This window comes from Mesitornis unicolor, unplaced genomic scaffold (assembly GCF_000695765.1).
Source record: "Mesitornis unicolor isolate BGI_N332 unplaced genomic scaffold, ASM69576v1 scaffold200, whole genome shotgun sequence".
In the NCBI taxonomy this organism is placed as follows: Eukaryota; Metazoa; Chordata; class Aves; order Mesitornithiformes; family Mesitornithidae; genus Mesitornis; species Mesitornis unicolor.
The window spans coordinates 1-27,045 of NW_010157368.1; the positions used below are offsets into that span (position 1 = coordinate 1).

General features: G+C 40.1%; 1 protein-coding gene across 1 annotated transcript in view; it reads left to right on the forward strand.

Moving 5' to 3' along the window:
• Positions 1-4: 4 nt before the first annotated feature.
• SLCO5A1 (solute carrier organic anion transporter family, member 5A1) overlaps positions 5-27,045 on the forward strand; it is a gene marked incomplete at its 5' end in the record, with an annotated part of 70,170 nt that continues 43,129 nt past the window's right edge. Inside the window, one exon of the mRNA XM_010179668.1 lies at positions 5-560. Coding sequence (XP_010177970.1) covers positions 5-560 — 556 coding nt within the window. The remainder of the gene's footprint in view (positions 561-27,045) is intronic.

The following is a 27,045-nucleotide window of genomic DNA, read 5'->3' on the forward strand; positions in this document are numbered from 1 at the left end:
GTGCCTGCGGGCCGTGCTGGCCGACTCCCGCTTCTTCTTGGTGTGCATGTGCTTCCTGACTTTCATCCAGTCCCTCATGGTCTCTGGCTACCTGAGCAGTGTCATCACCACCATTGAGCGGAGATACAGCCTCAAGAGCTCCGAGTCGGGGCTGCTGGTCAGCTGCTTCGACATCGGGAGCCTGGTGGTGGTGGTCTTCATCAGCTACTTCGGGGGGCGTGGACGGAGGCCACTCTGGCTGGCTGTCGGGGGGTTTTTCATCGCCCTGGGGGCTGCGCTCTTCTCCTTACCTCATTTCATCTCTCCGCCGTACCAGATCCAGGAATTGAACTCCTCCGTCAGTAATGAGGGTTTGTGCGTGGCTGGCAATGGCACTGCCAAAGAGCAGTGGGACTCGCCAGCCTGTGTCAAGGACTCTGGTGGAAACGAGCACTCTCTCTACGTAGCTTTATTCATTTGTGCCCAAATCCTCATTGGCATGGGCTCAACACCCATCTATACCTTGGGACCAACCTACTTAGATGACAATGTCAAGAAAGAAAACGCCTCGCTTTACCTAGGTAAGGCTTCTAAGTACCAGAGTGCTTTGAAGGCTGAACCCCAGTTCAGTTACGGGTACTCCTGCCCTGTTCCTGTGCTAAGCTTTCCTTCTGAAGTGAACTTTTGAAGTAAAATTGCCATGCTTTCCTATTTTAAAGTGTTTTTTACTTTTTCCTCTTTCTTGTGAATTGGTGAACAGCAGTAACAGGTGAAGTAAGGCAGTGTGTGTACGGGCAGCTGTGCTCACACCCTCCCACACGGGGAACGGGACAGCAGAGAAGCTCGGCTTTTCTAATGCTTTTCAGCACTTGGGCATCAGCCTGTGACTTTTTCAGAAAGCAGTGTTGAAGTTTGCCATAGTTTTTTTTTTTCTAATACAGGAACTCTGTATTTCTAAAGTTTGGTTGGGGTGCCTTTAGCCTCAAGTCTTAATCTATAATGTTAATGCCTTATAAGCACTTTTTGGCATGCTTTAGCTTACTTTTCCAGCACTCGGTTATCTTTAACTAGCAGTGAATTTTGGCTGATGTCAGTAGATCACCTGGCAACTCAGAATGGGTTAAAAAACCATCGATAAAACAGCAAGTAAAACCACCTGGGTTAAGAGCTCGGTTATGGGAGCTCAAGATGCAACAAAAAGAGTCTGATGTGGCACCTGGCTTTTGGCAGGTACAGACAGATCTTCCTGACAGCCATCTTTATGATGGGAGAAAGGGGCATCTCAGATAATGGGGTACTAAACTTTTCTAGAGTTTGAATATGATAACAAAAAACATCCATTTCTTACAGTTTGTGTAATGCATAAGAAGACCAACTGTTCCCTGAATTTGCGTTAGCATTTTACATGATTCTGTACGAAACGAACCTCACGTACTCCTTCAAATGCTTTTCAAACAGGGATAGGCACTTAGGGGACTGAGAGAGCTGCCCAAGGGGTTCTGGATGCTCAGCACTACCGTTTGCAGTTCACTTTACTTCCAATTTACAGTAACTGTGGAGATAATAATTCCATGCAAAATAGACATGCATGGAAGAAATACACTCGAGGGTGTGTGTAATTACTTTATTAAGCAAAACTAGTGATCCAGACCAGTATTTTTATTCCTTTTGGCCTGTTCTTCAGCAATTTGACTGTTCTTTGAACCACTGTAAAGCTGTGCACAGTCTATATGCAGTGTCTTGAGAAAGCCTGAGGCACCATTGGTTTTTGGAAGGAGGGAGAGGTATTATGTGCATTTTTTTCTATTGTTTTCACAGCATTGCTAATCGGCCTGATGAAGTATTTGGCAAAATGTTTTCTCTCCTTCCCCTCTGAGAAAGGTTAATTGTTATGGAAGTTTAGATTAATGGGGAATCGACTTCATTGGCAGTATGAAAAAGCAAAGCATCTCATCTGAGGTTAGCAACTGCAGTCTGGAGTAGCAGAGAGGGGTGAAGCTTTTGCTAACATGTTTTCATACAATCCTCAAAAAATGGGAAAAAAGGAAATGGAAAGGCTGTAAGTGAGGAATGAAGAGTAAAAAAGGTGAATGGTGTGGGAGGAGGAAGGTCTTCATTGCAAGGTCAGCAGTTGGAAATCTTCACTGTGAAGGAGAAGGGATGCCTGCCACTGAAGTGCTTCTAGCACAGGAAATTGTAATAAAGTGACTCAGGTAACTTTTAATTGCCACAAAGATCAGCCTTGAAGTTAACAAAGGTAAAAGACACCAGCAGCTGTTGGAAGACTGTACGTGACCCTGTCGCCAGGCTCTGAAGGCAGCTTTGATCTATCCTGGGAGTATCCTTGTAGAGTTGAAGTTCATGTGTAGTGGTTCGGAAGAGTAAAGATGAGGTACCCAGCTAGAGCATATGTGAAAAGTTTTTGCCCATGATCTGATTGTGTCCACAGGGAGAAAAATTAAAATGAACACAAAGCATGTTTAAACATCAAGTAAAATGTGCCATCGCCTCTTTTCAATCTTTAAGTTACTCAGGGCTCGAAGCAATGTTGCTTGCCATTGGAAATCTTGCTATTACGTTTTTTAAATAGTGTGAAATTCTGAGGAAATTTTTAACTCCTTCAGGTTTTAATATTTACCTCGCTTTAGACTTAGACCAATGACTTTTTGAGGGGAAGGAGTAAAATCTGAGTTGTGTGGAAAAAAAGAAAAACCATTGTTTGGCACATTGATGTGAGCAAACATGGGTTTTGGAGCTTCTCAGAGGTCTGGAATGTTTCATATCCTCGAGGAGACAGATGTGTGGGCTGTAGACAGCTCAGCCAGGCACCGGGATGGGGCAGAGGTGGCCAGGGTATGGCCACTGCACATCTCTTGTTACACAATTATGGTTTTATTCCTGGGGCAAGCTATACAAGTGATGTAAAAATGTAAAATGTTTGTATGCATGTAGGCATGAGGTAATAAAAAGTCTTGGAGTGAGCCATGGGAGCTGAGAGGTTTTGAAAAGAGAAGAAAGCCTGGTGAAACGGATCTGAGTCTGTGAGTGAGGACAGTTAATTAATAAAAAAATATCCTCTAACATAAAGTGGAAGGTCACTAACGTGCTTGTTTGTAATCATGCTGATGTTTCATTCTGTGAGTTTTTTTCCGAAGAAATGTGACAAATGCAAGGATGCGTTCAGATGAGAAACATTTAATTACAGTCATGCACAGGACAGAAGTTTCACCAAGCTGCAGAACTGAAGAGCTCCTCCACCCTGCGAGTGTGCCCACTGATCATAGGTCTGAAGAGCCCCTCTGAGTATCACTAATCCTGATTCTGCGAAAACTCACCTTCTGTGGCTGTGGAAGCTATTTTATTTATTTTCCAAGTTAATCCAGCTCAGGGCTCGAGTGGCAATAGCATATCCTCTTAAGTGTAGGCATGCAAGCTCAATGTGGACAGCTGTTTTAACATTCCTGGCTGGAAGTCCTACTCTCAAAAAACATATTTGATGCTTATACATAGTCTCTTGGCTGCCTACACTTAAGTCCATCTGTCGGGGTGGCACAGTGCCAGTTTACAAGGTGGTATGTCGGTTTCAGTAGGACAAAGGTGCCAAGCAAGGACGTGTGTTTGGTCTGCCTGCATAGCAATGTGCGAGCTCGCTCTTCTGCGGGATGTTTCTTCCTTGTGAAGGCAGTGCCACCTCCGGGCCCCTCCTGCCCCTTAAACTTGGCAACGCTTTGATGCCCTGATGCTAACTCTGAGAAAATGTATGACATCAGGCTTGGAAACAAGTTGTGATTGTAACAGGTGCCTAGGAAATATAAAAGGCGTCTCCCTTAATCACAGATAATCCAAAATGGAAGTTACACACTTTCTGTAAAAACTGGGCACTCACGTAGTTGTCTTTGTCTGCTCCTAAGGTCTGTCCTTTGGTTGGACATTGGACAGCATGTCTGTCATCAGCTGCCCAGTGTGCACAGGTTCTCCTTTTAAATGACTTAATTTAATTAATTGCATTTTAATTTGAAGTAGAATTTGACATCATGAGTCTTTTTTGTACTCTTGGTGGTGTTTTTGCTACATGCCAAATTCTAGCACTTGACTTAAGCATGGTGTGTTTTTTCTAAAGACAGTGTGGTTTGTTGTAGGGATCCAAAAGTTTGTCTTGAGAATGAGTTTGCCGTGTGATTGTATCATGAATTTTAAGAACAGTTTCTTAAAATTAACTTGGCACTTGAAATGGGAAGATTTCTTAGTGGTATTACGGTGCCTGAGTAATTTTTAAATATTTTGCTTTTTCAGCAAGTGGACGTTGTAACAAAAAAGGAATTTACTTTGAAAATACACATGTAGAAAGACAATGTTAGTTTTTACAGAAATTTTTACACTAATGAAAATAATTTAGCATTCAGGAATTGCTTTCACCAGTACCCCCAGAAATTACTAGTGGATGAATTAGTTGCTGTGCTAAGGATGTTTTATTTTCAGTTTCCAGAGTGCTGTTGGCTGGTTAGAATATAGTATGAGGAAAAGGTCTAAGCCAGTTTAATTTCATGCAGACTCTCCATAGTTTTGGGAACAAACCCTAATTACAAAATGCAAAGATAAAGCTTTTATGAGATAAGAGCTGAAAAATTGGATAAACCTATGTAAATGGGGTTGTTGCAGATAATAGCTTGAGAGACAGGGAAGTAAAATCCTTTCCTAACCTGGAAAAAGAATAAATATTTAGACTAGTTTCAAAAATATTTTGGACTTTGACTTTGTTTTCATGGGGATCATTTGTGGGTTTCTGTTTCTACCATTAGGTAAACCATTTCACTGTGACTATATTCAGCTTGGAAATCACCTTCTTACCAGGGTTTTACAGCTGGATGCTCTGTGTGCCTCTCTTGTATTTTACAGACTTTCCCAAAACCTGTATATATGTGTATATGTTGCTTCTATTTATTTTATTTCTGGTTAAATCTACACCTATATCCACATCCCACCTGGAAGGAGAGGGTGGGAGGAGTAGCTTCACATACTCCATCAGAAACCCACCACCCCTGCCTGCTGGGTCCCAGGGCAGAGTCCAGCTGTGGGCCTCTGTAATGCACCATTGCCTGGATGTTGGCATGGGAAGCACTGGAATTTTGTGCCACTTTGATTGATTTGTTTTGGTCTGGCCACTTCTGGGGTTACAAAAGCCCCTGGAGGACAGGAGCTGGAGCCTGCCAAAGGCATCAGGTCCTCTGTGTGTACACTGCAGGATCACTGAGGTTTTCCAAGGCAGGATCAACTTTCTAGCTGAACAGGAGAGACCATCTAGAAGCAGTGAAATTTTATTTCAGCAGCATTTCATTTTATTATCATCATTCAGCCTATGACCACTTGTGGTTTACATTGAATGCACTTCCTGCTACCCAGTATCCAAAAAGGCTGGTTTCCTACAGGGTCTTCTCAGCATTGATCCCTATAGTTGGTAAACCATACAGACATAGGGTTTATTTTTACAACATGCCTGTGAGGAGGCAGGATTTTGTGAATCAAAAATTGAAGCAAAAGGGCACTGAAGCTGAAATTGGCAACAATTTAACAGCATTTTCTACTGCTTGCTGCATTTCCCTTGTTAAAGAGCAGTGTGCTGAGCTGATTCCTCAAATACAGCACTTTAGTTTACTGGAATGAAAGCCACGTCTTGGTTTATCCATAGGGTAACACTAAGACTTGGCCCATCAGCATTCCTTTGTACAAACACATCCTTGCTTTGCACACTCAGCTGAGCATAGGGGGCAGCTGGGGATGCAGGTGAAGTGACTGCGGGACTGCTTGTGCATATGCATTATACTGTTTTCCCACACGGATGATTTAGCACACAGAGGGTTCAGTATTGTGCTTCTCTGGCATTTCTATAACATCTCTTTTGTTAAAATGCTGATCAGGCATCAGGCATGGTTCCTAGTAATTATTTAAAGTAGCACTATGCATTTTTATTGCCCTTTCCTATAACTGAGGAAATAGAAAGATAAATTTTACTTTTCTTCTATACTTTAGTCCCCTGCTCCATAGGTGGACTAGTACATTTTTTTTCCGTAGTATAATCTTAAATGTCATTTTCCTAGGCATTTAGAGAAGGTCAGTTTCTGTGTCTGTGTAAGCAGTGTGTGCATAATGAGTTCAATGAAAGGTGGGGACAGCCTTTCCTCTGAAGTTTGTTGCCTGCGGGATTTAATGTCATGAGTGATATACACCTTCACTTGCCCTGCCAGTGTCGCATCCCTAAGGGATGCTTTCTGGATCTCTCCTGATGTGTCCTTGCCATGAGCTCTGTCATCATTCACAAGCAGCTGTATTGACAAAGTGTTGCTTGAAGTGACTGGCAAAATGTGCTTTGCCCTTCTTGAGAGCAAGACAAGGCTTAGGCGCATGCTTTCCTGATTGTCTTCTTTATATCAAAGGAGAAAAATCGGGTGGGATCCAGGGGCCTGAAACTCACTGAAGTCCCAGGCCCAGTTGTTTTCTTTGCTTAGTGTTTGTCAAAATGCTTAACATTTTGTTTCTGAGGCCAAAAGTGCCCTTTTTACCTGCTCAAGCTTGGGAATGTTGTTTTCTTGGAGAGTAGTGCCTTTTTTCTCTGGCAAGCTCTGCTGCAGGGCTGGTTTGGACAGACAAGCGTCTGAACCTGCTGCGGTCCCTGGAGAAGCTTGGAAACTTAGACGTGAAAGTGGCCTTTAAGTAACAGCTTGCTTGTACCTTCTCCCAGGAACGGAAGGCTTGGGATCTAGTGTCTGATTACCCTGTGGCTGGAAACTTTAGCTGTCTTCTGGACACCCTGGCTGTTTTGTAAAGGCTCACTGTAACTACTCCTGTTGCAAGTGGATTAGAGATGCTTTGTGTTTCCTGCATTTTCCTTTACCTCTCATTCAGTTTGGCTGCCTCACCCAGGCAGACTTAGTTGCCCTGAAAGTGCTTATGCAGTCAAAGGAGAGGAGACCAGCTTTCTCCCTACCATCACTCTTAAGATGCAGGTTTCTGTCTTGACTGTGCAGGGAACACAGGCAATTATATAAATGAGGCTTGACCTGCTGTTTCATTCTGAAGGCCAGCATCTAAAAGTTCAGATTTTTAAAGAAGATGAATGGATTTCACCCATGGATTTTAAAAGAGCAGAAAAGTAACTCAGTCATATTAGAGTCTTCAGGCTCATGGTCCCTTTTTAATCCTATTTTAAGACTTTTTCATCCTGATAGCTCTAAAACCTTTATTACTTGGGAAGCATGAAGTCAATTTTGCATTGTTGTTGTTTTTGCATGCCTTTCCCATTTCTTTCGAAAGCAGTCAAGCAGTTACCATGCAAAAATGGCACATACTTCAACTGATCCCCTCTGGTATTTGTTGCCTCCTTTGACTGTAGAGGTCAAAGTAATTGTTAGCTCTGTCTTGTGCTGCTGATGGATTGGATAGTGCCATGTGAACTCTTCAGGTAAAGGAAAACCAATTGCTTGCCTTCCTGTGATTCATCACCAGAATTGTCAGAATTTTAGCTCCAAGTCCAAGGGTGCCTTTGCAAACCCCCTCAGCAGCTATAGGGGATGCTGAGAGTCGTTAAGACTGTAAGCTGAAGGCGCTAAAGCGACACAGACAGAAAAGGGAAATTTTTGCCCTGGGGAACCTCTAGAAGTGAGAGCTATGCACAAGAAGGAGACAACTCTGTTGGACTTCTGAGTCCTGGTGTCCATGCTTTTATTCAAGCATCGTGGCTGAATTTGACTGTCTTGGCATGTGAGCTGGAGCAAGCAAAGTCTGTGACAGCAGATGACTCTGTAGTTGCATGCAAGCTAATTTCACTTGAATCAGCCAGATCCGTACCCCAACTCCTTCCAAGCACCCAGAAAAAAATAGGACTTTTCCCGTCATAGGTAAGAATCTGTCAGTGTCCGGCAGCACGCAAAATGTGAGCTGTGTCCTGCATTGCTGCTGAGCAGCTGGGAGTTTGGGCATCTGTTGTGCTGTCACAAGGCCAGAAATTCAGACATGCTGCAAGGTGTTAATGGGAGAGCTAATGAACCCAGGTCTTTCCTCTTCCCTTTCCTCCATCCCTCTCTTCTGCCACAGTGAATTTGTGCTTCCCTGAGAAATGGGGAAGTGTGAACACAGAAACTTGAGTACTATTTTATGCTGCCATTAGACCTGATAGTCTAATTTGAAAGCACTAATTCTCATGTACGTAAACAGCTTACTTGGCACCAAGGACAAATTACACCACTGAAAAACATTGTGCTGTTATGAATTACATTTTATGGTAAGTTTGGAGGAGATGCAGTTGGAAAAAACATTTATGTTTTAACTTGTAATTTGAACAAGCGTATACAAAAATTATTCAAGCAAAATAAACATGAACTATATCATGTGAAGTACTTGCGAAACAGTACTGCATGTTTACTAATCGAATACTCCTGTGCTATTCATCTTTGATTTTCTATTCCATTGCCAGCACAGTTTTTTTCAGCAGCCTGCTTTCTTATCATTAGCTTACTGGGGTATTTTTTGATTACTTCCATTTTTTGCCGTGCATATATTGATATTAACACTTTCTTTGCCTTGTACCATGCACAGTAGGACCTCAATCTGACTGCTGCCCTCTGCGCCTTTTACCTTTGGTGCTTACAGGATTAGAATGAAAGCCTCAAGAGTATCTCAGCATTGATTTTCTTAAAATTCAGTGCTACTCTGAAACCAGCTGCCAGCTCTTCAGTTGTTTGAAATTAGTATGCTTTTGTAAATTATAAACTATTTTCCATATTTAACTATCTGTTTCCAATAAGCTTCTTCTAAGTGATAAAAAGTAGATCCTGGATGGATTCTCATGTGGTTGTATCCTTTCCTTTCTGGATTAATTAAGCTATCCTCTAGAGTCAGAATATTTCAGATAATTCATGTATTAGCTGAGCATATGCTTTGCTAGCCAGGGCATATTTGCTGTTTCGTGCTCAAGTTGTCATTTTCCCCAGTGTTTGTCACAGATTTGTTCACAGTGCTTTACTTCAGGTGTCACGTAGGAATGTGGACTCCTGAAGTCAAGTGTTCCAAATGACACCCACTTCTCCTTTTTATTCAGTCCCTGTCTAGATTAAAATCTGAATGCCTGACTTCCCCAGAAGTCATTTTAAGTAATGAATTTTATAGATAAACCAAAGTAGATAGGGAAATAGTTGTGAGCATGTTGTGGTGGCTGCTAACCTGTAATTGCTCAAACAAAACGTGTTAAGCAGCCTCACTTGCATTTAAAAATATATAAAGGAAATACTCCATAAGATATTATCTGATGTTGTTGTGTGTTAAGCTTTCCCTGTACTTAAAAAGAAGTTGCTGTATTCAGCTAAGCTGTTGACTCAGTAGATTTTGCTAGGTGTAAGGCAACTGAATACACTACCTTTTCTACCAAAAGTCTCACAGAAACTAGTCTCACAGAAACTAGCCCATAGGCTTGCAGGTCAAAACCATGTGAAATTAATGAGCAAAATCCCCTAAAGATGCTGGTTAGGTGGGATTTTTCAGCTGAAGAAAAGCCAGAAAAGGTGAAGGAGAAGAGGAAGTTTAGTGCCAGCAGCGTGGGACCGGTAGTGCCTCTTTGGTGTGGTCTGAGGTGATGGAGACAGAGCCAGAAGGGGCTCTGGGCTAGGGGCATCTGCTGGGGGCAGTTCCAGGTGGAGTCCATGGGAAGGGCTGAAGATGCTGCTCGAAGTGTCTGTGGAGTCCAGGAAAGCCCCTGGCAAAGCTGTATAGTTTTGGAAATGGAGAGAACAGGGAAGCTTTGCTTCTGTTCATGCTTTTCTTCTCCCAGTTCAGCATTTCGTACTTTTGCTTAACATGCCTTTTCATTATGTTCATAAATCCCTGCCATTTCAGTCACTGGAGTTTGAAAAATAATAACAAAATATTTTGCCACTTTGTGATTTCAAATCTGAATTTACATTTCCATTTGTTATTTCTTCACAGTGAATGAAGAAGTTTAATAGAGCATAACCTTCTGGAGTGCTTTGGTAATAACTCTCCCGTCTCAAAAAGTAAAAAATTTGCAGAAGACCACTGCATAATATTAGAGTCTGTAATTTCTATAAACATGATGGCAAATTTATATCAACTTGATTTAATACAGCCGTCAGAAATAGTGACGGGATCCCTAGGGGAATTTTATAGTCATGGGGGAATATGGATAACACATGAACTTTTGAGTCTGCAGTATGGTAGTGCTGATGCATGCAAAGTCAGGAATTTGTCTGCTAAGTTATACAATTTGCCTAAAAGAGGAATTTCAGAAAACTATGTTTCTTCTACTAATAGCGTGACTGAGGGCAGGAAGTGGGATTTTGGTGGTGTCTGAAACAAAGAGGTGTTAGTTTGTTACCACACCTGGAGGTTCCAGTATACAAGGAGAGTAAAAAGGCTCTAACTCAGCACTACAGCCCTGTAAGGTAATGCCATACCATAAATAAGGACTGAATTGATGCTTGAAGGAAGAGCTGTACTCTGAATTATAGTTACTAAAGCAGCAATTGCACTCTCTTGGTATGTGGAAACTCTGGATATTAACCTCAGTGGCTGAATATTTTAATGAGACAGTGATCATAATGACAAGGATGTAGCTGGCTGGTGTGAATTCCTTTGACTGAAGAAGCAAAGTAGGAAATGATATCCATATGTTTACTCTCATGGCTTCTTCAAAAGCTCTAGGAGAAGGAAGATGAGCACTTCCAAAAGTGTACTCTCTGCATGTAGGAGTACCTCTGTGCCAAAGCCTATGCAGAAGTATAAAAAAAAGACCACTATCTTTTGTTCCTTGTCTTACTTGATACTTGCTAGCAATTTGTTTGTTTAGGACATTTTTGTGCTTATTGAATTTATGGGTTATGAGTGTACAAAGCTGGAACTCCAGCTCATCACCCATAAGCTCAGTAAGCTCCAGCTTTGGACACTCAGAAGCAAGTAGAACACAGACAACAAGTACAGAGGCATTTCACCTTGAAAGGCAAAATAAAAGGAGTGGGTAAGGCTACTGCACCCATGCATTTGTGATTATTAATAAAGAAGATTAGCATATAGTATATGTATATATATGCATTTCAATGAGAAATACAGAAAAACTGATTGACTGGTGTTTGCCAGACCAACTAATGGGAAAGGAGTTGAAAAAAGCTGTTAAGTCTGGTGAGTCAGAAGCCTTGGGTACATATGTGCCTTCTTAGCCTACAGTAAGAATAAAAGATTCAGTTTACCAGACAAAAATAGAGGAATATATGACCTAATATAATTTTAAGAGTTAATTTAAGAGTGCCTACACTCCTTTGGATAAGTAGTAATATTTTAAGTATTTGGTTAAGGTAAAATTGAGCTGTTTATGATCAGATAGATCTGTAATTAACTTATCTTCATTCTCCTCTTCATCCTCCCCTGCACCCCCACATTCCAAATTTAGGACCTAGAAAAATAAGAGCTTACCGTGGGTCTGATGCAGTGTAATGCTTTCAAGAAAAGCCCATGTTTTAATTCTCAGAGGTTGTACTGTGTATTTATACCTACCTTGAGTATTTCAAAGACTCAAGAAGGGATCTATCACATGTCACAGTTCCAGGGTATGTGAGAAGTGACATGTTGTTTGCCCAAGTTGTCACACTGAAATCTTTTACTGTCTGTTGGGTCAAGGCTGACCAATTTCCTGTAGGCGGAGAAGATATAACTGGTCCAAACAGTGAGAGGACTGCTGAATGGTCGTGGTAGAAGAGTTTGATAGCCATGAGGTTTATATTAGCAGGTGGGCATCCTACACTATGAGCCATCTGCTTCTTGTTTGAATTATGCCTGACAGGAAAAAAATGGTGTAGTGTATGAGGAATGTAGTGAATTTCCCTTGTTGAATAAGATGCTCAGATCAGTTATTCCGTGGTCTGAGCATTAGGATTTCTCCAAAGCACAACTGCTGGGCTAAGCAACTCTTCTAGTGCCAGATTAATCACAGTTTGCATGGCCTGTCCAGAGATATTAGAAGAATTAGTAGCATAGCATTAGGAGAGATGGTAGCATAACCCTTGTGGCTGTGTCAGAGTCCCTGGATGCTCTTAGAACTGCTGTCTGCTGCTTTTCTAGAGAATCAGGATATGGAGTGTGAGGATCAGCACGTTTATTTTTATATGCAATGAACTGAAAAATAATACAATTCTGCCCTTAATTTAGGCTGTTTTGCGTTCCTGTTAAATTAAAAACAAAAGACTTGTTGACTTTTTTGTGCTTTTTCCTCCCATTTTCTTGTGTAACAAAGTGGTGTGGAGCTGGGGGAATTGACAGCTCGTGGTTTTCTGATGTGGGAGATTTGACTTGAAGAATATATGTGTGGGTGTGATGATACGAGGCAGCCTCTCTGTACAACCCCTTGGTGATGTGCTGTATCCAGTTGTTATACATAGTGCCGAAATAGACAGTAATCCTCTTACGTGGGATTGTGAAGCAAGTAATAGAGCACAAGTCAGTGTCATCAGTTCAGAGCTGGTTTTTTGATAAACATATTTCCACTTGTATCTCCTAGATTCTTTAGTGCTTCTTAATCTTTATATTAACTGAGTCCTTCTCTCCAGCTGCAAAAGCTAATGATTCACAATTGTAATGTCAGCTGCAATCAAGACCTTCCTATTAGTCTTTCTAATAGTTGCACTTGCTTTAAAAAGGCCACAGATATTTTAAATTTTATAATTCGGCTCATTTCCCAGTACAGAAAATTCAGATGAAGAAAAACTGTAAGATCTGTTAGTCTGCATAAAATGTTTCAGCTGTCTGACGAGGCACCTTGAAAAGATCTGAAGCATTCGGAGTTACTTTCTGCAGGGTGTTCATCCCATTTAGAAAACATGAAGTTGGCTGCTGTGCAGCAGGGCAGGCACGATATGCGTGTGCTGGAGGAGAGAAGCAATTAGCTCTACAGCCAACACAGTCGGAGCAGAAAGGAAGGTCTGGAGGCGATTAATTAATACTAATGCTTTTGTGCTTCTGGGGGACAGAGTCATGATAGGTTACTGCTGCCTCCGTCGTGCAGTTCTCAAGTCTGGCATCTAATGAACATTACATTCAGAAAAGCTTTCCAGAAAAGTAAATAAATCACAACTAACTACAGCATGTTCATATTTCCCCTGAAGATAATGAGGTATACCTGATACTAACTGGGAGTGGGATCCGATTTGTAAAGCTTTCTCATTTTTAAACAGATAACAAGCCCTCTTGGGATTTTTGTACCAAACTTATTTAAGCATATCTGAAATAATGAAAATGCATGTCATTTATTAAAAAGTTTCTCAAGTCACCAAACCAATTAGGGAAAAATTAAACAAGGTTTCTTTTCCATTGTGAAAAAAGTTTGCGAGCAGGTATAATTTTTATTATTTGAGTTTGATGGCAAAAGTACTTTTGATGGAAAAATGTTTAGCCATCAGTGTATACTTAATTGCATAGATTGGCATTTTGAGATGCATTTTTGCTCTGATTCTCAATTCTTTATATTCATTTCAACTTATCTTCATTCTTGGGTGAAAAGTACAAATAATGTCCCATTTGGTTTGAAGATCACTCTCTGTGTAACTCCTCTTGCTCCTGTTTTCAACCAGTACATAATTCAAGACATATTTAGACTTCACTAGGTTGGAGAAGATGAATTTTTCCATTTGCTCCCACTGAGAATACCAGCTCTATGGCGTCAGGCTTACCTGACATTTTCTAAATGTTTCCCTGATGGGTTTCAGCAGTGTGCATTAATAAAAGGATGATTTCTGTGATGATTTACTCTTTGTGCGGGAGCACTAGTATTCAGTTTGAGTTGTATCTGTAATCACAGACAATTTGGATTACTTCAGGGGGCCATCCACAAACTTTGCAGTTTTGTTTAGAGATTGCCTGTGTTTAGGTAACCCTATGTCACCTCTTCTACCGATGGTTATCTGTAAAATAAGCTTTCTTGTTCCATTTTGGGAGCAAACTTCCATATTACATTCCATTTAGTATATTGTTATATTGCACTGATTGCCTGTTACAACATATATTCAGATTTTGCAGGTGGTGTGTGATTAAAGTATTCTTGCACATTATCACTGTATGATCCAAGAGTTACATATCAAGGTAATTAGTCTATTCTTTCTCCAAGGAATAAATCAAAAGTACTGGATTAGACTCACAGTATTTAATGATTATTTATGTCACAAGAAAAAAGCTGAACAGAAGCACTTGCATTTTCCTATTTTGATGGGTTTTTAAGCATATAGCACTTTGTTACCTTAGTCATCTGAGACTCCCCAGCTGAACATTGTTAGTATCGTGGTAATAGCTTACAGGTCTAGCAAATGAACATAAGGAGTTGAATTCTTTACAGGCTTCTGAATAGCCTTAATAGCATCGATATGCTGTTATATAATGCCAAAAAAAGGGGAGTGTTAACTTGGATTGGATCTGGAGGTCATTTTTCTTGATGGCTCTCCCCTAGCTTTTGTCAGCCAGCAGATGTGTTTTCCCGTTGGCGTGGCATGCCGCCTGGAGGGAGGTCTTCTTCTGCACTGCTGCTTTCCCTTCACTGTGCATGTGTGCTGCTGTCACTTCCCTGATGCTGGGTTCAAGGATCTTGTCACTACAACGTGGATCAGACCTCCTGACTGCTCTCATAGAAAACTCCCTCACCACCTCTGTCAGCGCCAGGTTCATCCCACATCAGCTTCCTCCTGTGAGTTGCCCATGGCTGCTGGCCCTGGTGGAAAGGAGGGGAACAGCCAGGGCACCCGAGGAGAGGGTGGGAGGGGTACAACTGGGGAAGGGGTGGCTCTCAGGAGCACCCAAAGCAACACCCTGCAGACACGCTCCCAGGCATGTTGAGTGAAACCACAGGTGGCGGCTGAACGGCAGCTGCATGTGATGGTTTCTCGGGTGGCCTGAAGAGAAGCAGCTGTAGCGAACACCTGAATTTTTAACAACTGCCTGAAACTTTCACTTCTTTAGTCATAGACATTCCTGATATGAGGCGTGTCTAGCTGAGTAGCTCCTGTATTTTCAGTATTTTGGAAGAGAGGATTTTTCTTTAATACCATATTTGGAATGATGTCTTCCTCATTACACATCTTTCAGTGGAATATTTTCTCTGCAGGATTTTCCCCTCTATAACTGCGAATGTTTGAGGCTCCCACTCTGTAGGTAACAGTACGTTATCCATCGATACACCTCTTACACACTTATAAATACAAATTTACAAGTTAATATTGTAATTGGTAGTATTACATTATTCATTAATGTCATCTTCATGTAGAATAGCAGCTAAATATAAAACCTATTTGGTTTTATGCTATATTGGATATCAAAAATAAATGATAAAAGGATAAATGAAAAAAGGATAAGGACTTGATCACCCTCCATAATAGACATACTCCCTTTCTTTCCTCTGCAGTAGGAGCTTTTCTCATAGAATCATAGAATGGTTTGGGTTGGAAGGGACCATTACAGGTCATCCAGTCCAACCTCCCTGCTATGGGCAGGGACATCTTCAACTAGATCAGGTTGTTCAAAGCCCAGTCCAGCCTGACCTTGAATGTTTCCAAGGATGGGGCCTCCACCACCTCACTGGGCAACCTGTTCCAGTGTTTCACGACCTTCATTGTTAAAAATTTTTTCTTTATATCTCGTCTGAATCTACCCCATTTTAATTTTAAAACTATGCTATCGCAACAGGCCCTGCTAAAAAGTTTGTCCCCAGCATCCTGCATAGACAAGCAGACATCTCGCCAGGATGTTGCCAAACCTACCTTACCTTGCCTTGCCTCAAACATTTCATTTTTGTTTCTGAGAACAAGGAGAGATTAAATTTGTGCTGAAATGTCCGTACTGTAATCTGCTTTTGGATACTATGATGATGAATCTGATCTAAAAAAAAAAAAAAAGTAGTGTAGAATAAGCTTTGAGATTAAGTGCTGTCCTCTCACTGAGTAGTGCATAGGGAAATGGATGTTACAGCCTAATAAGGTGCTTCTTTTGATTCTGAATATATTATTATTACAATGGAAGATGAAAGAATTTTCATTTAAAAATTAATAAAATAGGAAGGTAGAGAAAATGCAGTCATGTATTATATTTTTTTAGAAATGGCAGTAAGTGGAAGTAGGTGGTCCTGTGGAAGTGTTAGCCTGTAGAGTTGTGTGAAGGCACAAGGCAGGACAGCACCACACACCTGCCAAAGGGAACCTCTGTTGAACCCCATCTGCTCAGCAGTGGGGAGTGTCTCTTTTTCAAGCCTGGCTTTTCTCTTCCCACTCATAAACAAAATTGATACATCTCTGCAAAGATCAACATCTCGAGTGTACAGGACTAGCTGTGAACATTGATGCACGTGATTTTAGTTTGGGTTTTTTTTTTAAATTAAATTGCGGATGAGGGAGTTTCTTCCATTCTGTAAGATTCAAACTTGAATGTTTGGCCTTCCTTTACATTTTTCTTTACACCAATATCTGAAGCTGTATTAATTATATGACAACAGCCTTGGCCTGAGGTATGGGAGAACCATGGTAGGGGTGAGTGGCAGGAGAAACCCTGGGAAGGCTGTGCAGTGGCTCCATAATAGCAAAGAACTTCGGAGAGGACAAACCAATCAATAGTAATAGCTGCAATATTTTAGAACAGTTGGGTATGCTTGTTTCCTAGAAGAAAATATCTACAGAAATAAAATACTCTGATAAATATAATATTTTCTTTCTTGACGCTTACAGAGGTACAGCTGAAATGAAGGGATGGATTAATAAAAACAGCTTGGGAAGGCAGTGTCCATCAGCCGTGTGCTAAATATCCTGAAGAAAAGAGTCTAGGGTGGTATCTCTGAATTGTTCCTCCTCTGGAAAAGGAGATGTATGCTGTTAGATTTGTATACACATTGTTTCACACATGTGAAACTGAGAAGTAACATTTTAGTTGGGTTATTCAGCTATATTTGCTGAGAACAAATGTCTGGTTCTGCTGCCGCATCTCTGCTGGAGTTGTCACTGCAGTGTTTTGATCTTTTAGTTGCTAAGCTTTTCCCAACAGTTTTAGTGTTTGAAAAGCATAATGCTGTGTTACTATCATTTGTCTGTTTTGAAAGAAACATTTGCCTGAGTGGTGTATTATACGAGTTAGCAGATGGTGACTCAACTGCACTTGATCCAACGAGAGTCTTGGTTCTGTAAGTACAACTCCAGCTCAGAAAAATCTCTGCAAACACAAAGTGATGAGCAAAGCTGTAGTAGCTGTGCTCTTTGGGAGCACAAATGGAGCAGCCGTGACATCTTTGACAAGGGTCTACGCAGTTTTGCAGGTTAGAACTGGGCTCTAGACAAGGATGTATTGCTACAGTCCAACTATCAGTGACCTCAGTGATGGAACGGGTGAGCTGCTTGACTGAGAAGGAAATTATGACAAGAGCTATCTCAAAACTGAATTTACTGTGCAATGTTTGATTCCTGTGTTCTGTGTATGAATGTTACCATGATCCACTTTATAAAACAGTTGAAGAACTTCACCTGTATAAGAGGTTGTGGTAAATGAAGATCTGCATTTATCAGTTCTGCAAAGACCCTTTTTTAATTTGTTCTGTTTTGTTTGTGCCATTTGTGGTCTCCAAGTGTGTTGTCATCACTGATGGCAGAAGTAGAATTGTAATCTTTGGATGCTTTTTAAAATTTATTATAGACATGCAAATTAAATCAGGGATAGGAATGTATCAAATATAATTATCTGTGTAATGGTATAAAAATAAGTATGTTATATTAACTTATAAATAATTTACATAACATTTTTAGTTCAAGAGAATGTGATAACCGGAGGTATTTTTGTTCTTAAGGTAATTTTTTAAATTGTAGATTGTATTTTTATTTATTGAGTTTATTACAAATAAGTATGATTTAGACAGTGATTGAAAATTTAGGAGTTTTGTTGCTAGTGTTCTCACATTTGATTACTTTAACTTTCATTTTATACCTTCAGTTGTTTCAGAAGAGACAAAACTACGTTGCATCTTCAAGTGTATGTGTTTATTTGTGAGTGCTGTATTGAGTTTATACTGTTATAAATTAATGTCATGGCAATGTGGTTTGTTAAAATTATCAGTACAGTGAATTACAATTCCAGTAGGTATAACATGCAATACAGAAATGTATTGCATACTTTATATTTGCTCTTTGAAGGAGCACTAGATGTTTACATTTTTTGGTGATTAACATTTTTACTCTTTTGCTCTGCCAGTGAGCTGTGTGCTTTCACTTGTTTTGTTGGCAAATTTATCTGTATGAATCTGAAATGTAGTTAAGAGTCCAGCAGTGTGTGAAGACATCTCTCTTCTGTCACATGTTGTGAAAAACTCCCATAGAGTGAAAAGATGCCAGATCAATTTTCATTAGACTTGGACAAGCTCTGACAGCAGCAGAGATCACTGGTAATGCTCACAATCATGGTTATTCCAAGCAACTCCAGTATCATTCTTTGAACACCTTGCTGTCAGTCTCTCTCTGTCAAAGTAATTTAAACTGAACTGAGGTTCAGATTTCCCAGGGAGCCTAAGGAAGTCGGAGACATGACTTTCAGTGAATTTCAGTGGGATTTAAGGCTCAAGTTTAATTTTCCTTGCAAACATAATCCTGAAGTTTCAACAAAGAATTTGCTTGTGGTAAACTGATTGAAAGATATGATAGTTTGCAGATTGTGTACAGAAGTGTAATCTTTCAGTTGAATTTTCCTAATGTAAACAACAAAAACCATGTTCCCTATGACAAGGGATGCAGACGGACAAAGACACTAGAAGAAAGGTCACTGAATTGCTTGAGTAAGCAGAATCTAAGTAATGAAAGATACTTTATTTTCATTGATACTTAATACCTTATTTCCTCAGCCTGGCTGAGCAGTTTCTATGTGTTCAGTCATCAGTACCAGCTCCTGTTTTTCTGGGATGATCTTGCTCTTCAGTGTTGTCAGAGCCAGCCTGGCAGAGAGGGATGCCCCAGGGTGGCTCAGGACAGCCCGAAGGGGCTGCTGTCCATTCTGCGGCTACCTCTGGTAAATGCTCAACTCATATGCTGGAGAAATGTGGAAAGTGCATGGGACCAGCTATAGTCCTTGCCTTACCTATGTAAGTTCTTTGGAGAGGTCTTGAGGCAGTGAGGCCAGGAAGGAAAGGTGAAGAGGTGTCTTGTCTCTTGGGATCCTTTTTTGCAAAATATCCTGACTGTTTCTGTAAGGTCTACTGTGTTAGAGTTGAAAAAAGAATTTGTGGTATATTTTCATGCCTTATTGGGCCAGAAAGAACTGTTATGTTCATTTACTCTGACATCTGTGTTGAATCAGATTTCATTACAGCGTTATCCCTATGCAAAGTTCTATTTATGTAAAACCATTCAGCTTTAAATGAACCACTTGCAGTTAAGGAAAGCCTGCCACATCCCTAGGAATAATGTTCCAAAAATTAATTACCCTGTTAAAAAAGTTACTGTTACAAAAGCATGCCTAAAGTTGGCTGAAACTCATTTGTTTGTAGCCTCTAGCCACCATGTTTTTCATGTCTGTCTGCTGAATGTGAAAGCATCTTTACTATTGAGGAATAACAATATGTTTAATAATCTGCTAATCTAAGTAGTTGAGAGACAAATCTGTCATGTCCAATTCTACTCGCACAAGAGAGAAAGAAACAGAATAAATGGTCTTTATTTTAAAAAATTGCAGACTAAATAAAAGGATATTGGCCAATTTTCCCCAAAACTTGTCAGCTGAGTAATTAAATTAACTGATCAGTGAAAGTAACTATAGCTGATTTTAAATTTTTCAGGTTTTGTAAATCAGCCATGTATGGTGTTTTGAAATATCTTGGAAGGGTCTTGGAAGGCCCATCTACAAGAAGCATCAGAAGGAGGATCCAGGGAACTACAGGTCTGTCAATCTAACCGGGAAGGGTTATGGAGCAGATCGTCTTGAGTGCTATCACATGACATATACGGAGGATCAGGCCCAGCCAGTATGGGCTCATGAAAGGCGGGTCCTGTTTGACCAACCTGATCTCCTTCTATGACAAGGTGACCTGCTTAGTGGATGAGGGAAAGGCTGTGGATGTTGTCTAACTGGACTTTAGTAAAGCCTTTGACACCATCTCCTACAGCATTCTGCTGGAGAAACTGGCTGTTCATGGCTTGGATGGGTGTACTCTTCACTGGGTAAAAAACTGGCTGGATGACTAGGCCCAAAGAGTGGTAGTGAATGGAGTTAAATCCAGTTGAGGCCAGTTACAAGTGGTGTTCCCCAGGGCTCAATGTTAGGGCCAGTTCTGTTTCATATCTTTATCAATGATCTGGGTGAGGAGATCGAGTGCACCCTCAGTAAGTTTGCAGATGACATGAAGTTGGGCAGAAGTGTTGATATACTTGAGGGTAGGAAGGTTCTGCAGAGGGATCTGGAAAGGTTGGATCGATGAGCCAAGGCCAGTTGTATGAGGTTCAAAAAGGCCGAGTGCTGGATCCTACACTTGGGTCTCAACCACCCCGTGCAATGCTACTGGCTTGGGGATAGGTGGCTGGAAAGCTGCCCAGAAGAAAAGGACCTGGGGGTGCTGTATGACAGCTGACTGAACATGAGCCAGCAATGTGCTCAGGTGGCCAAGAAGACCAATGGCATCCTGGCTTGTATCAGAAATAATGTGGCCAGCAGGAGTAGGAAAGTGATCGTGCCCCTGTACCTGACACTGGTGAGGCCACACCTTAAATGCTGTGTTCAGTTTTGGGCCCCTCACTAAAAGAAAGACATTGAGGTGCTGGAGTGTGTCCAGAGAAGGGAAAAAAAGGTGGTGAAGGCTCTGGAGCACAAGAATTATGAAGAGCCTCTGAAGGAACTGGGGTTGTTTAGCCTGAAGAAAAGGAGGTTGATGTTATTGCTCTCTACAGCTATCTTAAAGGAGGTTGTAGCAAGGTGAGTGTTGATCTCTTTTCCCAAGTAGCAAGTGAGAGATCAAGAGGAAATGGCCTCAAGTTGCACCAGGGGAGGTTTAGATTGGGTACTAGGAAAAATTTCTTCACTGAAAGGGTTGTCAAACACTGGAACTGGCTGGGCCGGGGAGGGGGGGGGACCCACCCCCCGCGTTGAGTCACCATCCCTGGAGGTATTTAAAAGATGAGTAGATGTGGCACTTAGGGACGTGGTTTAGTGGTGGACTTGGCAGTGTTAGGTTAATGTTTGGATTCGATGATCTTAAAGGTCATTTTCAAACTAAACAATTCTATGGTTCTATGATCCCTGTAATATCATTTTCTGTTGGAAATACTGACAGTGCAAGTTAGTAATACTTCTATATTGTATTAACATATTAACATATCTTACTGTGACTGGGAATGAACTGCAAATGGAGCCTTAAATCACAGTGATAATTTATATCTTAAAGCAGAAGACAAATGTAATTACAATATTACCATTAATGAGAACCTTATGTAAGAGTAATTACTTTTTCAACTGGTGTTTAAACTTAGTAATTTAGTAGTACTGATAGAAATGGTTTTGCTGTGGCAAATTATTACTCAATTAAATCTGATTTTTGGAATATATTGATTTAATAATTTTTTTCATGTATAAAAATGATTTACTTTTGATGATGTTGAAATATTTAACTTACATTGCATTATTTTGACCTTTATGTAGGAATACAGGTTAGCATTTTAAAAAATCACGTTAGTTTTTCTTAACATAGACAAAACCAAATCAATTCAGAAATTAATGTCAAACTGAAATATTGTCATCATTTTTCATTTGTTTATTGGCTTTGCATATCAATATATACTTTTTCCTGTGAGATGGATGTTCATTTCTTTCAGGACCCTAACTAAAACTGGCTAAGCAATCAGATGTATTTGTAGAATCAGTTTGTTACTAACAAGTGGTGTTTGTGGTGGTTTTCTGTCCAAAGCAAAAATATTAATGGATTTCCTTCCTTTTGGTTTCTTATAAAACTGTATTCCCCTCTTTATGACTCCCTGAGATTCCCATTTCTTTTTCCCTAAATGTCTTGTGTATCTCTGACAATTCACATCCCTTGGTGTATTGGGTTTAGCAGGGCCTTTTCAGGGATCAACAGTTGCAACTCTGCTTCTGTCTCCTGTTTTGTGGGACTGTGTCAAGAGTGCCAGGGTAGTCTGGGGACAATTTGTTTCCCCATGAGCCACCTATTAGCTCCTTAACTGTGGGGAAGGAAGGAGGTGCTGGGGGATTTCTTGCTAGCATTTCTTCATAGGCTGGGCTGTCTACACAAGGGTGAAGATAACCCTTTCCCTCTCAGGGTTATTTCCTGTGGTTGTTCAGTAAGTAGAGGTGTGAGAAGGGTGTTCTGGCCAGAGCTCCTTCACAGGCTTTTGAAATAGGTCTTTGCTATGACTAGTTGATTGGGACCGAACTGCTCATGTTTGTGTCCCAAGGCCAGTTACAGCATTTCTTCTTTAATTCAAGATACTAAATCCCAGGACTCTTTTAGTTCTATTCAGTGAATCTGATTCAGGACCTGAGAAGCTCAGTGACATACAGAAGATTCTTCTGCTTTGCTGTTTCTAAGGCCATGTGGTCCATGGTCAGGCTTGCCATAGCCTGTGTTCCTTGCAAGACCTGTTATTTAGATATATCGATCTAAGATCTATGACCTGACTATCTAAATCTGGCTGGCTGACAGCACAGTTTCCTTCCAGGTTGTTTTACTTCTCCTGCCCTAATTCTATCAGAAGTTATGACTAAAGCCATTAAGAACATTCTGTTGTGTCAAAGTCAAAAGCCTTTTGTTGTGGGCATGCTGTCTAATAAGGAGGCTTGCATGGTGAAGAAATTAATTTTGGTGCTACAGTGAGAAATTCTGCTGTCTCCAAGCAGACCGTGGAGTTGAATGAATTCTCATATCTATCTTACAGTCCTTCTATGGAGACACAGAGAAGGAGAAACCCCTGTCCAGCATCCAAATCTCAAGAAGTTTTTTTTCCAAAAACAAATATTTCATCATAATTCCAATTTTGTGAAAATGCCCAAACAATGTTTTTTCTTACGATAATAAAGAGCAAATTTTGAAACTTAGAGGTTTTCATAAAATGAAGTAGTTGTCCTGTAGCCAAAATAAATCGCCTCTGCTATTTATGACTGTTATGCATGGATGGAAAAGTTTTTCAGACTCTTTGACCCGTAATAATACTTTCAGTATGGTTTTAAATATGAGTATATGGCTCTGCATTTTACTTTACAAATTATTATTTTTATTTACTTTTTTTTTAATTCAGGCTATTGTAGCTTTCAGCCTTTCTGACTGTAGAAAAACAACTTCTTTAACAACACACTAAATGTTTATAAAACTAACAGGGTCATCCGCAAATTGCTGGAATAATGTGCTTTTGCTTACAGGCAGATTTTCAGTCAGATAAGAGTAATGAACTGTAATTCCTGTTGTTTCAGTTGAAAGATGAAAATGTAAGGGCAATTTACAAAGAAAACAAGAAGAAATGCTATTTGGCTTGCCCTTCTTTGCAATCTGTTAGTGAGAGGTAGTCAAGAGAAAACCGATCACAAACTTTTCAATAATTAACCTGTACCTCCTAGGCAGAAACCAATTTCTGAAAGGAAATTAATTTTGGGAGAATATGATTGATATAATTTCCCCCTTTACTTCTTCATTCCATTTTTTTGCTAGTGGGACAAAGAAAAAGTGAATATATATATATGTATATATACATAAATTCTTTTAATTGAAGAGAATTTAATCTTCCCTTTCAGTGGATATGTGGTCTATTTCTTTTTCTTTCTCACAGTTTCTTTCCTAGGCCTAAAGGTCTGGTTTTGACTAATGATGACGTATACAGAATGTGTGTCAATCCTGCCTCTGAAAATCAGATATTTATGTGTGCCATTACCCTGTTTGTGCACAATAACCAGTAAAGCCCAGATCCATAGACATTAGGTATTTAATGTACATAGACTTTGCTAAGGAACTGGTACTTATTCCTGGTTCTTCCCATGGTATGTAGTGGCATACTCAAAAATCTGGTCCTGTGCCTGAAAAGTCTCACCAGGCTCTTCCCAGCTTTTCCTCCAAGAGTGGGAGCATTCTCCCAGCAAAAAGAAACGGGAGGACCTGAATGATATATTCCTGTCTGCTTAAGCTGTTACACAGGCTGAACATGATGTAAAACTGTGACAGATAGAAATACTCTGAAATACTCTTCTGGGCTGGTTTGTGCTGGTCTTACAACTATGAGCATGGGCTTTCTCACTGCAATTTTAAAATCACAGAATTTAAAAATACTTCAGTCTCTTTCTTACATTTGATTGTTAGTGGTCTACCTGGTGAGGTCTGCTTGCAGGCCAAATTTCAGCTTTCACAGTTCGATATTTCTCAGTTATGATAACCTAAAGAAAAGTAGATGAGATGCAAATGAACAACTCAGTCTTACTCTGGTTTAGTTAGAAGTAATACTAAAGAAATGGAAATGAGTTTTAAGAAGTTGAGATCAACAGAATTTGTAAGCACGAGCCTGGGGATAGCCCCCAATGAAAATTAAATGGGTACATGTAGCCTCAACTACCAAACCATTAAAAAAAACAAAGCCATGCAATTAAAAGTCAGAGATGAGATATTCCCACTTGACATGTCTCAACAGAAAGAATGACTGTGAGTCAAGATGCTGCTTCGGTGTCTCTTAAAGACAGCCAGCAGCTCCAGTGTCCTCTTGTTAGGAACATGACTAAGAGGACAGAAGTGCCAAATCCTGCCTGCCTCATGAGAGTAGCCCCGCTGACTTAAAGGGTCCTACTAATGCAGATGATAAATTCACTACTGTGGATTTTGCTGTCAGTGTTTGAATGAATGGGAAATAAGACAATGAAATTATCGAACTAGTTGTTACTTGGATTTGGCTTTTAAAATAATTTGGAGAAGCAGTTTGGTAGAATTCAGGTTAGTGGTTATATACAGTAGATCATTTTCTGTATAGAAATGAACATTACTTTTATGATGTTTCGTTCAAGGTACCTTTGAGATGCTGACAGATCAAGAATTCAGAAGGCACCGAGGACTCACTCCATAGGTATTTACATGAAGGGTCGGTGCCTCTGCCTAGTTCCCTTTGTTAAAGGTATTCACAAAAAAACCACCATCTTTAAGAAATGTTCATTTTTTGAAAAGTCAGAGTTTGGAAACTCACAGCTAGTGACCTTGGGATACATTAAGTTGCCTTAGTTTATAATGCAGCATACTAACAGAAGCTTGAATAACTTGAAGGTAATATGTGGAGCTTTTTTGAGAGCTAATTTACAGAAAATCTAATTTCACTGTTCTCAGGTTTTAGCAATAAAGAACTAAAGACCCCATTTTAAGCACCGGAGTAGTTTTTCTTGCGGCACACTTTTCTTAAGCTGAGTATCTCTAAGGCTACAATAACATGGTACAAGTGCAAGCCTTTCTTCTTTGGTATTTTCAGTGTTTTCAGATTTTGGACTGGATGCACACATCTGTTGATAATGTAACCTAAAGACAAATGCCAGGTCCTGTGAAATTTTGGTTCAAGATGTATCGCTTTATAGTCACTGTGACTCCAAAGGCACAGCAAGTGCCTGGGAGCAGCATTGCAGTGACACTGCATATGAGAGATACACTTTGGGCTAGGAAGCCTATTTTAGCTTATTCAGTTTGGGCTTATTTCCCCCTTTTTTTGGTGATGTTAGAATTGAATCCTGTGAAAATGATTGTAATGTTTTAGAATATGACCACAAATGGAGAATACAAAGCATAAAGCAGCTTAGCTGTTCAAGCCAGGGAATGATACCTGTTTTGATACAAATGATATCTTACTAATAAAGGTGTACGAAAAAAGTAAAAATGTAATGCTTTTCATCTGGTATTGGCAAGTTGCTGGACATATTTGTATTTAGTTTAACTTTCAGCATTTTTTTAATGGAGTGGTAAGCGGAACCATTTATTTTAGTTTGCATGATAGGTGCATGGTATAAAATTATACTTTGGTTATGCTGCTCTAATTTGTCCCCTAGATCATTGGAGCATGCTTGTGAAAATAGTGACAAATATATTCTATACAAAGATCAAGGGAGGCTGCTGGAGTACTTTTATTGCTCTGTTTATTGTTTTGAGCGGAGCACTAGATCTGAGAGACTTTTAAAGTCGTGGTAACACTAGTACATTTTGAAAGGAAATTATTTAAACGGATTGTACATTATTATCTGAACTGCAATAATTCCCAAAGAATTGTTTTTTCCTGAGTAAATAACCACATTAAAGAAAAAATAATTAAGTATCTATAGGTAGGCTTGGATGTGTGTTCATGAAGAAAAGAAGGAAGTGAACTGATTTCCTGAGTTAAAAGCTTTTGAGAAGTCTGCCTGGCTTCTGCTCACAACTCCTCTTAGTTTCATGTCCTCAGGCTCAGAAGAGTGGTTAAACCTTATGTTTTTGGAGGTAGCTTCTGTGTGGATGAATTTAGACAGGATAAATACACCTCTATGAATGGGAGTGGTGTTTCTTTGAAAGCTGCTTTATGCTTGTCCCTTGCTACCCCATCACAGTGGTGGGACATGAGAGGAACAGGGGAGAGCTGGGACATGTTCGCCATTGAAACCTCTGCCTGTCAGCTTTGTTCTGTGAGGAAATAAAAACCTGCTTAATACCTTAAAGAAATATCCAGCTGCTTATTCTCCAGTGACAGAATAGCTCAGATTTCCAAGGAAATGTGCTTCCAGCAGGACTAGAGAGGATGCTATGGTACCATAGCATGGTGATGCTTCCTTTGCTTGCAAAACCCCAGCAGGTAACCCTGTGACTATATATTTTATTCTTTTTCTGTAGCCTCCTGAATTTTCTGACACTTAGAGATGCGGTCAGGATTATATAAAGTTCATCTTACCATTTCGGTTAGAACTCATTCCTCAGGTTGTAGACAGGAAACTATAAACACGAGGCTTTTCTAGCAAATTCACATGAATGTTTTCTTTTTTTGTTGTTTTTATTCTCCCTTGTGCTGTTCTTTCAGGATGAGTGTTGTTCAG